Source organism: Thermobia domestica, chromosome 1, assembly GCF_964235325.1.
Source record: "Thermobia domestica chromosome 1, izTheDome1.hap1.1, whole genome shotgun sequence".
Taxonomy (NCBI): Eukaryota; Metazoa; Arthropoda; class Insecta; order Zygentoma; family Lepismatidae; genus Thermobia; species Thermobia domestica.
The window spans coordinates 240,118,519-240,132,991 of NC_137454.1; the positions used below are offsets into that span (position 1 = coordinate 240,118,519).

General features: G+C 37.1%; 1 protein-coding gene across 1 annotated transcript in view; it reads right to left on the minus strand.

Annotated features, from left to right (window-relative positions):
- The window catches only part of LOC145694754 (uncharacterized), a 103,052-nt gene that overhangs the window by 75,711 nt on the left and 12,868 nt on the right, over positions 1–14,473 (minus strand). Inside the window, exons 2-3 of the mRNA XM_081771368.1 lie at positions 11,681–11,780; positions 3,991–4,105 (exon numbers count right to left, since the gene is read on the minus strand). Coding sequence (XP_081627494.1) covers positions 3,991–4,105; positions 11,681–11,700 — 135 coding nt within the window. The 5' untranslated portion in view covers positions 11,701–11,780. The remainder of the gene's footprint in view (positions 1–3,990; positions 4,106–11,680; positions 11,781–14,473) is intronic.

Below are 14,473 nucleotides of genomic sequence, written 5' to 3' on the forward strand. Positions count from 1 at the left end.
GTACTTGTTGCCAGCTTGGTTGTATCGTGGCGGACATAAATCATTGATCAGGTAATGGCAACTACTTTGAAACAAATACAGAGTATGAGAATTAAATCTGTCATATCTGTAGTTTGATGTGGACAAGAAAAAAACTTCTAACCAAAGGTTTAACAACAACTCAAGTTAATATAAACTACGGCGAAGAATATTGATTTATATCATGATAAAAGAAATACGAAAGACGTTTTGAAATGAAGAAAAATAACACAACTTTGCAAGCGGAGGCAAAGAAACCTAACGTAACCACACTAAAGACGAATCATGTACCGCACAGTAATTGTGGTTCAGTGGTCAAGGCGCTCGACCAGTAATCTGAAGTTTCTTGGATCGTATCTCTATCGGGGTAGTACTTTTCTTTATTGCTTTAGAATTACGTGTGGTGGCGATAACAATTTTTTTATTATCTTCAGATATTTGAATACTCGGATGTTTCAATACTTGAACTATCAAATCTTCAGGAATAATAATAAACTAACAATAATAATTATTATCTCATAGAAGATTAAAAGCTAGGAGCTAATTATCGCTCAGGTCATACAATTACAAACAGAAACGTGACATATGGCAAGAATATTTCGGTTTTGTTTAATGTTGCCCATGAGAAGAGGAATTTTCTCAGCTCGTTTCTAAAACAAACAAAATAACATGAGAATTAACATTTTACATTCAAGACGGGACAAGGTTATCTCAAATTATCGTCTCGCTTTGGAGATGAGAATCGAGACGAGACAAAAAGTATCGTAAACATTTCTTGTCTTGTCTCGATTCTCGAAAAAGCGTATGTCCATTTAAGTAACAATTGCTCAGTAAACTGAATCTTACTGAATAGGCTATTTTGTTACGTTGTATTTCAGAGCTCATTGAATTATGGTATGTGTAGGTATTTTTGTAGCAAAGCTTTTATAATTACCTCTGGATATCTACAGAACAAAAATTATGAATTGCAACGTACCCTAAAGTTTGTTTCGTAGATTGCTACTTGAAAAGTAAAACAGTATATATATATATATATATATATATATATATATATATATATATATATATATATATCGGGTGTTGCAAAATAAATGTTACAACTCTTGGGAGGTGACTCCTGCCACTGAGACAAGAAAAAAAGTTCTCTTCAACTTTCTGCTATCGGACATAGTTTCAGATCTACAAGGTGCCGAAAGCGTGGGAAAATGACTTTCGGACGCCAATAGTTCGGAAACTATCCAACATAAAGAGGGCGGGTAAAAAATTCACTGAAGAAGTCATACCTGCTCTATTGAATTTTGCATGTTTCACAATCCTACCGTGCATGCGCAAGGGATTCCCCAAAGGAACGTAGGGAGTCCCGGATAATCTGTCAAATGAAACTTGGTTAAATGGATATGAATTGATAGGCTTTCTACCAGGTAACAATAATTCGCTTGTCTTAAGTCGATATCTAGAACGAATACAAAATGGCGGACACCTTTATGCTCGTTATGTGTGGTTGCATAATCGCAAGAAACGGATGCTGGCCAACAGTGACATTCTGAGTATTAATTGTAGCGAATTTGTACTCAAATGCTCTAGAAAGACATCTGAAGTGTCGGTAGAGCATAACAGATGAAGCAGGGGGATTCACATGTGTGGAAACACTTAACGAAAAATGCCAAGAAATGCAATCATATTCAATAAACGTGAGTTCAAAGCGTCGGAAATGTAATGATTAGCGTCAAGAACATGAAAGCCATTGCCAATTCACCAATAATATTCCCTCAAACTGATGCAATGTGATGTGCACGGTTGCATAATAATAAGGATGCAACAACTGAATCCAAGATCAAATTGTGCAATGGACTCACAAAGAAACTGGGTAAGCTAAATGAATGTCACCAGTGGGATCGCATGATCGATATTGAAATGTGGCCAATGTGTGTGTTGATATCAACATGTAGCTAATGGACAAATGTCAACATGTCCCACTACTGCCGGGACATCGTCCCACGTGCGAAAAATAGGAAAATAACTACTCGGGTCTTGAATCTGAGGCCGTGGGCTCCCAGTAGGATTGAAAACTGCGACCACGCGAGGAAAAGCGAGTGTTCTAGCCCTGAGGTTCGAAGGAGCCTCACTTTCTCTGTATTCATTTCATTGAGGAGTACCCACTTTGTTTGGCAAGCCCTCTTGTACAGCCTCCCGACATACTTGTGTGTTTTATTTTGTTACTCCTACTGCACAGTTGTAAACAATCAAAACTTTAAGACGTTTCTTCCTATTTCTCATGTCGTTTTATTTTCCATATGTATGGCGTTCCAGCTGTAGTGTTAAATGTGCCAAACCTGTTCATTTTCGTCTTTGTCTTGGCATGTGCCCTGTATGTAAGATTTCTGGAGGTATTTTCCTATATTTCGAGTACGTCATATGTCTCAGAAGACGTGGGGCATGATACAAGTTTGTTATTTTCACGCTCTATCAGAATTTGAACCATGCATTAGGAGATTTCTTTCCATTTGTGTCGACTGTGGAGCAATGTCCCAAACAAAGAGGGACATTGATACAATCGTGTTCTAGTTACGTTCTACCAAAAGGTGCACCAGATGTAATAGCAGAATGTACAACATTATTTTCCTAGATTTTGCACGTGAGATGGTGTCCCAGCAGTAGTGCGACATGTTGATATTTGTCCATTAGCTACATGTTGATATCAACACACACATTGGCCACATTTCAATATCGATCATGCGATCCCACTAGTGACATTCCTTTAGTTTACCCAGTTTCTTTGTGAGTCCATTGCACAATTTCAACTTGGCCTTAGTTGTTGCATCCTTATTGGTATGCAACCGTGTACATTATATTGCATTGGTTTGAGGAAATATTATTGGTGAATTGGCAATGGTTTTCATGTTCTTGACGCTAATCCCTACATTTCCGACGCTTTGAACTCACGTTTACTGAGTATGAGCGCATTTCTTGGCATTTTTCGTTAAGTGTTTCCACACATGTGAATCCCCCTGCTTCATCTGTTACGCTCTACCGACACTCCAGATGTCTTTCTAGAGCATTTGAGTACAAATTCGCTACAATTAATACTCAGAGCGTCACTGTTGGCCAGCATCCGTAGGCTATCTGGCGATTATGCAACCACACACAACGGGCATAAAGGTGTCCGCCATTTTGTATTTTTTCCAGATATCGACTTAAGACAAACGAATTATTGTTACCTGGTAGAAAACCTATCAATTCATATCTATTTAACCAAGTTTCATTTGGCAGATTATCCGGGACTCCCTACGTTCCTTTGGGGAATCCCTTGCGCGTGCACGGTAGGATTGTGAAACATGCAAAATTCAATAGAGCAGGTATGACTTCTTCAGTGAATTTTTTACCCGCCCTCTTTATGTTGGATAGTTTCCGAACTATTGGCGTCCGAAAGTCATTTTCCCACGCTTTCGGCACCTTGTAGATCTGAAACTATGTTCGATAGCAGAAAGTTGAAGAGAACTTTTTTTCTTGTCTCAGTGGCAGGAGTCACCTCCCAAGAGTTGTAACACTTATTTTGCAACACCCGATATATATATATTTTACATGGTTGAACGGAATGCTACTAACTGTACCCAACTACTAGGTTATTGTACGTCATATTGCAATTCCACTGTTGCTAACTTACTCTATTCTACTCGTACTTCACCATAAACTAATTGGGCCTTATGCAGAGTCGTTCTGACGCGTGATTAGTGCTATACTAAAGAATTCGACTAACATAAGTTTTCTAGTATGACGCTAATCATTCGTCAAAACGACTCTGCAAAAGGCCCACTAAGTTTTTTTCTTTTTTAAAAAAAATCAAAAGTGCCACATCTATACTCATACTATATACTTATATTGTATGTGGTCAACTTATTTCTCATTGTGTATAAATAATTTATTATTTTTAAATCTAATACTATTCAACACTTTATAAGAAGTAATTCTTACGCATTGATTTCCAGATTTAGTGAATGATGCATCATTTGAAATTGATGGCCTTATTTGATCTTCATTTTCTTCAATCACCAAGCGATTTTCTGGTCGTTGTTCACAAGAGAGGCACCTGTGGATGAAAAAGAGGTTTCTTATAGGACGTAAATGCATTTTATTTTATATTTAATTGATTTATGTCTGTTTTTATCTAAGGTACTTAATCCTACACATTTCTTTAAAATGACTTCGAAATAAATGGGCCATATTGAATACACATTTCTTTACATTAATTCTTTGAAAGTTACTAAAAGCTGCAGACTTACTGAAATTCACTCATTCCTTTCAATGTTATTTCTGGCTATTATAAATATCTACTATTACTATTTGTCTGCTCTGGACCCGAAATTTGATATCCTGATCATCAATTAACTTGACCAATCAGTTTAGGAAGTTATATTTTATTTCGTATCTGGATCCCATTTGACAAACTGGAAGTACAGCGCAGTTGAAGCTGTAACAGTAGTTTGTGCTGCTTGTAGAGGTGCTAAATAGTAACTGCAACACTGCTGTCACCTTTTCCATCACTCCTACTCAAGCTTCTAAGCAGTTTGAAAATGTATTGCAGTCGTGTACTTTTATTTCGAGAAAAAGAAAGTGAAATATGATTTTTCTTTTATTAAAATGCTGAACATATATTGATATTGTTTATTTTATGTCATCATATTAAAATATATATTTTACTATACACTTAAAATACCAATTTTTTGTAATTAAGCAGAACTTACTTTCTTCAGTAAACGAGAAAAGAGGAAACGAACGAAGGCTAGAAGGAGGCACTACGATGAAAGAAGAAAATAAGGACAAGAAGATAGGTAGCACACGTTAGTTTCATGAGAATAGAAAGAATATGTAGAGAGAGATAGAGAACTTGTATGAGAAAAGGAATCGAACATATAGTACAGGTATTGAAGAAGCAAAAGTGATCAAACAATATAAGAAACAATAAGTTTTCAAATATTGCGATATGAATTTAAGAAAGTGGTATGCAAAATGAGGATGGACAGGCAACTGGAGACGACAATTGAATATTACTAGTAATGTGCGAAAAAGAGGGAGAAACAAATAATCGTTCCGGCTCTTGGCTAAAATATCGAATCTAGAAACATGTAAAGACTACATAGCCATTAGCCTCATATCGTATGCGCAAAAATTACACTTTACATAATGGTAGAAGTTTGTGTGAAACAAATGAATAGATAGAGAAGAAACAGTTTGCTTTTAGGAAGGTAAAGTCAGTAGGGATTATATTGAATTACAAAGAGTGCCGTAATTGGCGAAAGTATATAGAAGAAGGCAAGAATGTGTCTGTAGTGTTTAGTAGTGGTAGTAGAATACAATATACCGGTAGTAAAGAAGGAAGAAAAATAACCAGGAAAGTGTTGACGGGAGTTCTAAAGAAGATTATATTGGAATGAAAAGGAATTTAGACAAAGTGTTAATGAACTTTACCAACAAACTGTAGTAGGTGATGCTTAATTCTTCAAACCGCAATAGGACAAAAGGTTCATATGGACCTGTGGGGGGAGGGGGGAGGAATGCATAATTTCAGAGCTAGACCCATCCAAAAGAGTGGAAAAAATACATTACAATATGCATTATTTCGATTATGAGGAGTGATCATTTATATCAGCGTAAAGAGAATCACACATATGTCATACAAAAATGCTTATTTCAGCAATGTGTAATGAGTGTGCAAGGGATTCCCCGCAGGGCATAATTCTCAGATGGACTCCTAACAGAATTCCCAGATACGCTTCGACTTAAAAATGGGTTCAAAGTGGGCAGAAAGTAATCCTTGACAACAGTAAACACAGAATCTGTCGGCAGGAAGTCGCAAGTGTAAAGACCGTCTGCTCCACGGTTTCTCGTGTTAAGGATAACGCGTTCTCCGATGTTTTTTCTAACGCTTTTGGATGACCTTAGCTTCAAACCTATCCAGTTTTCCCAACAAGAACTATTTTTCTCTTATTTTGATGTTATGAATCACCTTTGACAGTATTGAGGTATAACTTAAATTTATTTCAGAAATTGTGTATTAGTTGTAGAGTTTAAAGAGGGGATATTCAACTTAGAACTAGAAAATGTAAACGAGGAAAGAAATAAAAGAAAGATGATTAACATCATGGAAAGAAAGAAACTGCAAGCTAGTAAGAAGCCGTAACACGCGGAAATAGAGTCCAAGATTTGTCGAAAATTTAACTGAATAATTGAGCAAATACGCAGGAAAAATTTCCGTTTGGAAAACAAGGAAGGTGGAAAAGTAAAATCACAAATAAGGGAGGACAATGAGTGAAATGTACACAACACAATTACCTCATATAAAAAGTTGAACCAAAGCTATTGTGAGGATCAGTCCACGGATTAGAGGCACGGATAGCACACATCGGTACATCGATACCAAAACAAATAATCCATCTACATCTACTTATATATAATAATTACACGGGATACATAGAAACTGAGCATGCCCATTATGTAGGCAACTACTAAGTTAAACACATGTCCTCTGTTTTACCATTTCCTCTTTTGCTTAATCGCTTAGGCCACCCAATTATCCCATACTGGTACAGTCAGCCATATTCAGCAAAACAGGAATTCCTGTTTCGCTTAAAACTAGTTAAAGAAAATTTATACTCAGGAAGGGATTCTTCTCATCTGAATTTCCATTTTTCATTCCAAGAAGTGATTGGAGAGAAAATATTATAATGGATGGTGATCGTGAAAAATGATCGAATTCTAATTTTCAACTGATTTATACGTTTCAAGGCCCCTACAACGCGGAAAACTATCCGTATGTTCATCCATTCGTTCGTTCGTCCCAATATAAATATGTAAATTCGCGTAGACCACACTGGTCAACGTAACTAACTAACTAATTAACTCTATGGCCTATGGAACCCGGAGGTTCAATGCCGCGTTCACAAAAGCTCTCCACTGACTTCTATCCTTAGCCAATTGGATCCAGTTTCTACTTTGTATCCCTATCTTTGCGAGATCCATCTTAATATTGTCCTCCCATCTGCGCCTAGGTCTTCCTAATGGTCGTTTTCCGATTGGTCTTCCAGTCAAGACTTTGAAAGCGTTTCTACTTTCTTCCATTCTAGCTACATGACCTGCGCACCTAAGCCTCCTAGACTTGACGACCCTAACAATGTTGGGTAAACCGAATGAATTATGTAGTTCCTCGTTATGAAGTTTCCACCATTCCCCATTACCGTTTCTCTTGGGTCCGAATATTCGTCTAAGGATCTTGTTCTCAAATACTTTCAGTCTATGTTCTTCCCTCAGAGTAAGCGACCATGTTTCGCAATCATACAGAACAGGCATGATTATCGTTTTGTATATTTTAAGTTTCAAATTTCTCTACAGAATTCGCGACGACAAGAGATTTTGAACCGAATAGTAACACGAATTCCCTGCTTTTAGTCGACATTTAATTTCTTCGTGAATATGATTTTCGTCTGTTAATAGTGATCCTAGATATTTGAAGGTATCCACTTTATCAAAAGTATTATTTAATATTTTAACGAATCCACAATTTGCCGTATTACGGTCCCGACGCACTTCCACGTATTTAGTTTTCTCTGCATTTACTTCTAAACCCATGTCCTTGCAAGCGTTTAATAAGATCTCTGCATTTCTTTCTATTGTTCTCCTATCATCCCCTATTAAATTTACATCAGCATATGCTATAACCTGGTGAATACCGTTCAACTGTAGGCCCTGGTTGCTATCTTTGATTTTCCTTATAGCGCATTCCAGACGAGATCAAATTTTAAATTTAAGGTTTCCATACGATCCTCCAGAGGGGCTTTTCGAGTTTTTTGCCTACCCATAAATATGAACGAAGTTACTGAAGGATGGAAAACAAAACTTGTAATTTTTCTCGAAAACAGCTCTAACGGTTTTATTCATATTTTTATGATTCAATATTCTGTTACAACTCCATAATGTAAGTTGTTTTTCTAGGAAAAATTCAGAAAGAGTAGTTTAACCTCGGGAGTTAGTTTTTCCTGCACGATTTTCCCAGAAACGACTCAGATTATTTTGTTGATATTTTATAAATACATGTTTACACAACAATGTTGTGAAAGCTATTTCCCATTAAAAAGTTCACAAGGATTAGTTTACTCCTTTCTTTTCTTAAACATTTCTCAAGTATGATGCAGCCGAATTTGTTCATATTTCATAAAGAAATATTTCACTAACAATCCTATTGTGTGTCATACATTATTTCTCCTGAAAAATTCATCACGGAGTGTTTCTTCTTGGAGATGAGATTTTTCAGACAATATCTGCAAACACTGTTCAAGCGATTTAATTAACATTTCATAAATAAATATTTCGTTAACTACCATATAAATGGCGTGAGTCATTTCTATTGACGAAGTTCACAACGGGTAGTTTGTTTTTTGACAGACAAACGTAGAAATAGAGAAATTTGGGGTGCATCTACATATATATATATATATATATATATATATATATATATATATATATACCGAAAAGGATAATTTTACATTACTTGAAGTGTATTACAATGCAATATGTCTGGAGGGCAGTCCGGGTGGCAGACGTAGCCATCATAAGGCACCTTCTCTACTTCTGGCTTCGTCACTGACCCATGCACATTCATACGAAGTGAATATATTTCTATAAGAAGGTAGAGATGCAAAGATACACAGATAAAGTGGAAAATGAAGTATGAAATAATACTTTTTTTTTTTTTTTTTTTTTTTTTGCGGATAAATTTTTCATCAAGTTGTATCTTCTAGGTCAGATTCTGATCCAGGCGATGGAGTCTTAGCAAACTTCGAATTCCTTCCTCGTCTAGCCTCTAGCACATCAATTATACTGATTTGCATTCGTAAATAGCTGAACACAGTTGTGAGCGTGACTACATAGAAAGGAAAACAAAAACATTGATAACAGATAAGTACTTATATCAATTCAATGAGTCATTTTGATCTTACAACTATAATCTTATCCTCATGTGTTTTCAACTAGCAATGTGCTTCACCAATGCTTGGACTTCTATCATTCAAATGGACGTACGGTTGTCATATAGTTCTCGTCACGACATTTAAATCTTAAATTCCCAGTTGTATTAACATGTTCATGACAACCCTACCCGTTGTCATGCCAGTTACTCTGCCCGCTGTCAGCACATTATTGACAATCGTAGCGTATGTTTAATCTTGAAACTGATCTTGTTGTGTAAGAATTGTGCAAATCCTGTAATGAAACACAGGAGCTCAGTATACCAAGCGATCAGAAATACTATAGGCTGAATTAGGATTAGAAATTGGATTTCTGGGCTTTCGGCATTCATAGCCATTTCAGCCCGTCACGTATGAGGGATGACGTCCCTCAGCGACCGCACTAACCGAACAAAAGGAAGGAAGAAAGGATTGGAGAAGGAAGGAAGCGGCCTTCGACCTGTATGTTAAGTACTATCCCGGCATTTGCCTGGTGTCAGTGAGGAAAACTCAGGATGGCTGGCCTAAAAAAAACTCTTACAATGTTTCGATCGAGTGTCCCCACCGGCAATCAAACTCGGGACCGTTTACACCAAAGACAAGAGCGTCAGCGACTACGCTATAGGCTGAAGATGGCGAAGTTAAACCGTTGTGTGTTCCAGTGCAACTCCAAACACAAGTATCCTGAATTATCCCTCGAAATTCCTGAAACAATAGCCTGTGTAGTAAGTGATCATCAACGAATTGGTAGAAGGAGAACATGGGAGGAAACGGAGAACCTCGAGAGAAACAAAAGTGAATCAGAAAAACAAGTAAAAGATAGAATAGGTAATCAGGTAAACAAGGAAACCTAGTATATTCGGTATTTCAGTAAGTAGTAGGGAAGTACAAAGCTCGATCCCAGATCGTGAGAGTTCGTGGTGAGTAACATTGTGTTGTTGGATTCTCTGGGAGTTCTCTCCTTTCTCCCCTCCCACATCTGTCTCCTTCAGCCTGCAAGGTATAAAATTATAGAACATTAAACTACATTCACTTTAAATGAATTTTGTTTTTTTATTATCGGAAACATGTGAATGGAACAACGTTAAGTGCACGAGGAAAATGAAGTATCAAAATTGCGAGCATAGATATAAGAGATGATATTTTACAAACTACGTCACAAGAGGAAGGCTTAACCATAGGAATGAGCTTGCACCGTGGTGGCTCAGTAGTAAAACGCTCATCCTTGGTGTGTGCGATCCCTCGTTTGACCACAACTCGCACCACGTGGGCTTTGTGGTGAACAAACACCGTGCGCGTGAGTGTTCTCGGATTCCTACCATTTTCTCCCACTTTCTTCATTCCATCATTTTATTCATTACCATCACCACCGTCTTGTCTCGGTGCATAATCGTGGGACGTTAAACTAGAAGAGAACCAGTAAGATCGAGAAGAAAGCAATATAAGAGACATACAAGAAATTTCGTAATGCACTGTCAGTTTAATGTGTGGAGATCAAGTCAGAAAATAAAACCATAAATGATAGGCCTACTAAATATATTATTCGTTTGTAAATGTACCACATAATTACTTGTTCTAAATACCATTCTAGACACTGATTGGCAACGAATATCATGCCAACAAAATCCCAGTAAAGATGTTGACTTAAATGATGTTGATAAAAAAATCGCAGTAATGTTGACTTAAGGGACCCATAGACGATCCACGGTTTGTGCAAACATCATGTTTGTGCAAACACTCGACCATACACGATTCAACTATTTGCACAAACTTCAGTTCAATTTTGAGTTTGATCGCATAAACATATCCACTGAAGCAGCTTGTTTAGCGATAGTAATTGCTTGTGCTTTGGAAAGGGAAAGACCCGCGAAACCAAAAAGGAAGAAGAGGGTGTGGATGAAAGGGTGGTTCAAGAAACGGTCTAGTTTAGTCATCAAAATTTAGTTGCCGAGCTTGAGATAAGTTCTACTATGGACCTATTTACGAATGAATTCAACTATATTTGGTGAAATATTGGAATCGGTTACGGCTCTTATTCAAAAACAGAATACAAATATGAGAGATGCGATATCTCCCGATCAGAGGTGTTTCGCCACTTAGCGTTATTTTGTGTGCGGAAACACGTAGGAAGACTTAAATTTGAAACAGCCGTTGCACCACACACGCTTGGACAAATTATTATAGAAACATGTGAGGCCGCAATTTTCAGATTCCTGTTTTTATAATCTTCACTCTTTACCTTCCACGGTTCAGATAAATTTCGATAAAGTTCAATAAATTCTCTCCAGAATTCTTGAACCCTATTCATTGACGCCACAACGCAAGAAATAAGCGTTCGTATACTAGGCCTCCTACTCGGAAATAAATCTCGTGTTTGCACAAACATGCCCATACATGGTCCATGTGATTGCGCAAACATCATGTTCGTGTAAACAATTTTCGAACGAGTTCGATGTGGAAAATGTTTGCACAAACGTTTGCGCAAACAGTTCATACAGCAGCATACACGGTCAAACTGTTTGCACAAACCGTTAACCGTGTATGGGTCCTATTAGAAGATGATAAGGTTATGAAATAAAACAAGTTTATCTTCTTCACCACCGTTTCATTTTTTTAAAGCATGGTTTTTGTTTTAAGATAATGTGGAATAATGTATGAGTACTTACCTTTTGCTTTCGTTACTCATCGAAGCCCGTAGGTTTCCTTCTTTTTTTTTTTTTTTTTTTTAATCTCTTGACACTGTATAAGGTAAGGTTCACTTTAATCCTACAGAGATAAGAATAAGAAAAAAAAATATTGGATTGACTTGTGAATAAGACAATTTTGTAATTATCTTTGTAATAATGTCAGAGTAAAAGTCATTTCTTTTATTTTTGTATTTGCCACTTATCTAATTACTGATTATTTTTTCAGGTGGGCATACTAATAGTTTAATGTGACTTACGCAAATTCCTTAAGATTATTGCAGTTCAGAATCGTCTTACATATAAAAATATAATAAATAATATGTGAGTCTGTCGTCAGCTTTTCTCATTTATAGGTGTTACCTAGACACATCAAATTTTGTACACAGATAAATGTTCACAAGATTCGATCGCGTACGAAAGATTTTGTTTTTATTTTCTACTCGGGGATCATTGGTAAATAAATAAATACAGTTATGCACGTTTTTTTCTGTTGGATTTACGGATTTAACATGTTCTGGAACGCCTTGCCTATTTGCAACCAATATGCCATATCAGATATGCGTGATTGCATAACAATAGTGATAATGGTGTTACTTTTCGTTATCTATATTGATGTGGGCTTACATAAAAGGAAAGGATAAATTCCCGGGCAATGGAATGGCTGTGAAGATATTCGTTTAAGAACATTCTTCTTTTTCTCTTTTTATCCGGGTTCTGAATTAAGACCCGGTAACGACTGATGCTAACAACTAATTAATAAAATAATGTGTGTGTTTCTGTGTTTGTGAGTGTGGTAACTCCAGTGAGCAAGCATGTATGCGGTAAGTCTAGGTTTCCCCTTAATTTCCTTTGATAGACTTAACCTTCTGTATATGTCTCTCTGTCTTCTCTTAAAATTCTCTCTGTATATGGCTTTGCTATATGGCATTTTTAAAAGTCTCTTTTACTTGTACTATCGCTGCATATTTAAAAATTCGCAAAGTATCAGAGAGTCAGCCTTCCTCTTATTCCTCTACCAGGTATATCTCCAAAATGGTTGAGATTGAGAGTTTTTTCCTCTAATGGGTTTCAATGTACACAAAAAACACTTCGTTTGCACATAAACTCGTCCACAATTTCGTGTTACACTTCAATCGGTTTCCTTGTTAGCCTTAGACATTCTCTCGTGTACGGCCTTGTCAAGTATGCCTGACAGATCTGTCAGTTTAAGTGCGCCTTTACACTAGATCTTGTGAGCCCTCACGTGAGCCGCTCATGTGAACCTGTAGTGTGAAGACATTGAATACTTCTGAGCCGCTCAAAAGATCGTGATACCAAAATGGCAGCCAAGGTGGAATCAGAAGAAGCTGCAGCTTAATCTTGGCGATGATAAATTGCAAGAAAAAAAAGAAAAGAAGATATAGAACAATGTGCATTCATCCTATAAATCGATCAAGAGTGGAAGAATGCTCATTTTACAGTATGACGAACGTTTTATTTTCCTGAGTTCAGTTTTATTTTGTAGTATAACTCATATAAATATATGACTGATACTTACTACGGTAAGTACCCTAACAGCATAGGACGTACTAGGCATGTGCCATTTACGTGTCCCAGCTACCTTTTAGGTACCCGACACTTGGTACATACGATAGTCATGTGCTAAGTATGTGCTTCTGTTACCTACAGTTTTAGATACTTGATACACCTAATTGATATTTGAAACTATGTACCACAAATATAGCATTTGTTTACCTGGCTCAGTTTCGCACTCTAAGTCATTTGTTTTTATGTCGTCACTTGGGACATATATCTGCCATGTTCTAGGTACGTCCTTTAGGTACATACTGTTTCAGATACCCTAACAGCACAAGATGTGCTACGCATGCACCATTTAGGTGCTCTAAATTCATCTCCCACATTTCATGCATTTGTTGCTTTTTTTTTAAGTGATTGTGTACTAGAAGCAACAAACACATCAACTTTATTAGATGGCAACTGTTGCCGATCATTTGAAACTGAATATGGAAGAACCATGAAATAAAATAAATGGACACTTGTCATTTTGTTATAAAAGTACATGGCGAACAGATTTTATCTGATCCCAACCGGTTATCGTCGAATATACGCGGTTAAAGGAGCACTCTGATTAGCCAAATTCAAAAGACCTAAACAATTTATCCCTCTACAAGCGACGTTCTCTTCATTGCCTTCGTGGCCAAGTTGGAAGAGCATGCGACCAGTAATCCAAAGGTTGGTGATTCGCGCCCACCCTGCGGTACATTTTTTTTCTTGTTAGAAGTGCTTTTTAGACTCACCTTAATGTAAACACATTACGCATATAGGCGATTTAACATATTTTTGGGAAGTAATTTTGTGGTTCATTGAGGCTTACGGCATGGGAAACATACTAGGCACGTTCCCCAGGCACATGTCAGGCATGTGCCTAGGGGCGGACATAGAATGTGACTATCACTTGCCATGCATGTGATTTCTCTCGCAGAGGTACATAAGGCACATACTGGACACATTCCCATGTACCTGAGGGAACATGATAGGCATATGACTGCTATGTAATTGTGCTGTTAGGCCATACATTTAAGACAACGTAAAGCTAGCAGCTGCAGCTCACGTGAGCAGCACATAGTATTTAGTGTGAAGGCATACTAAAGAAATGTTAAGGTGAACTTTATATTACGTATGTTGTTGCGAGTCTGTAGTAAGCTTGCAATCGAGGAACAACAAATATAGGCTCTATATGCTTATAGCCTTTGCTTGGTTTGTAGCCGTGTA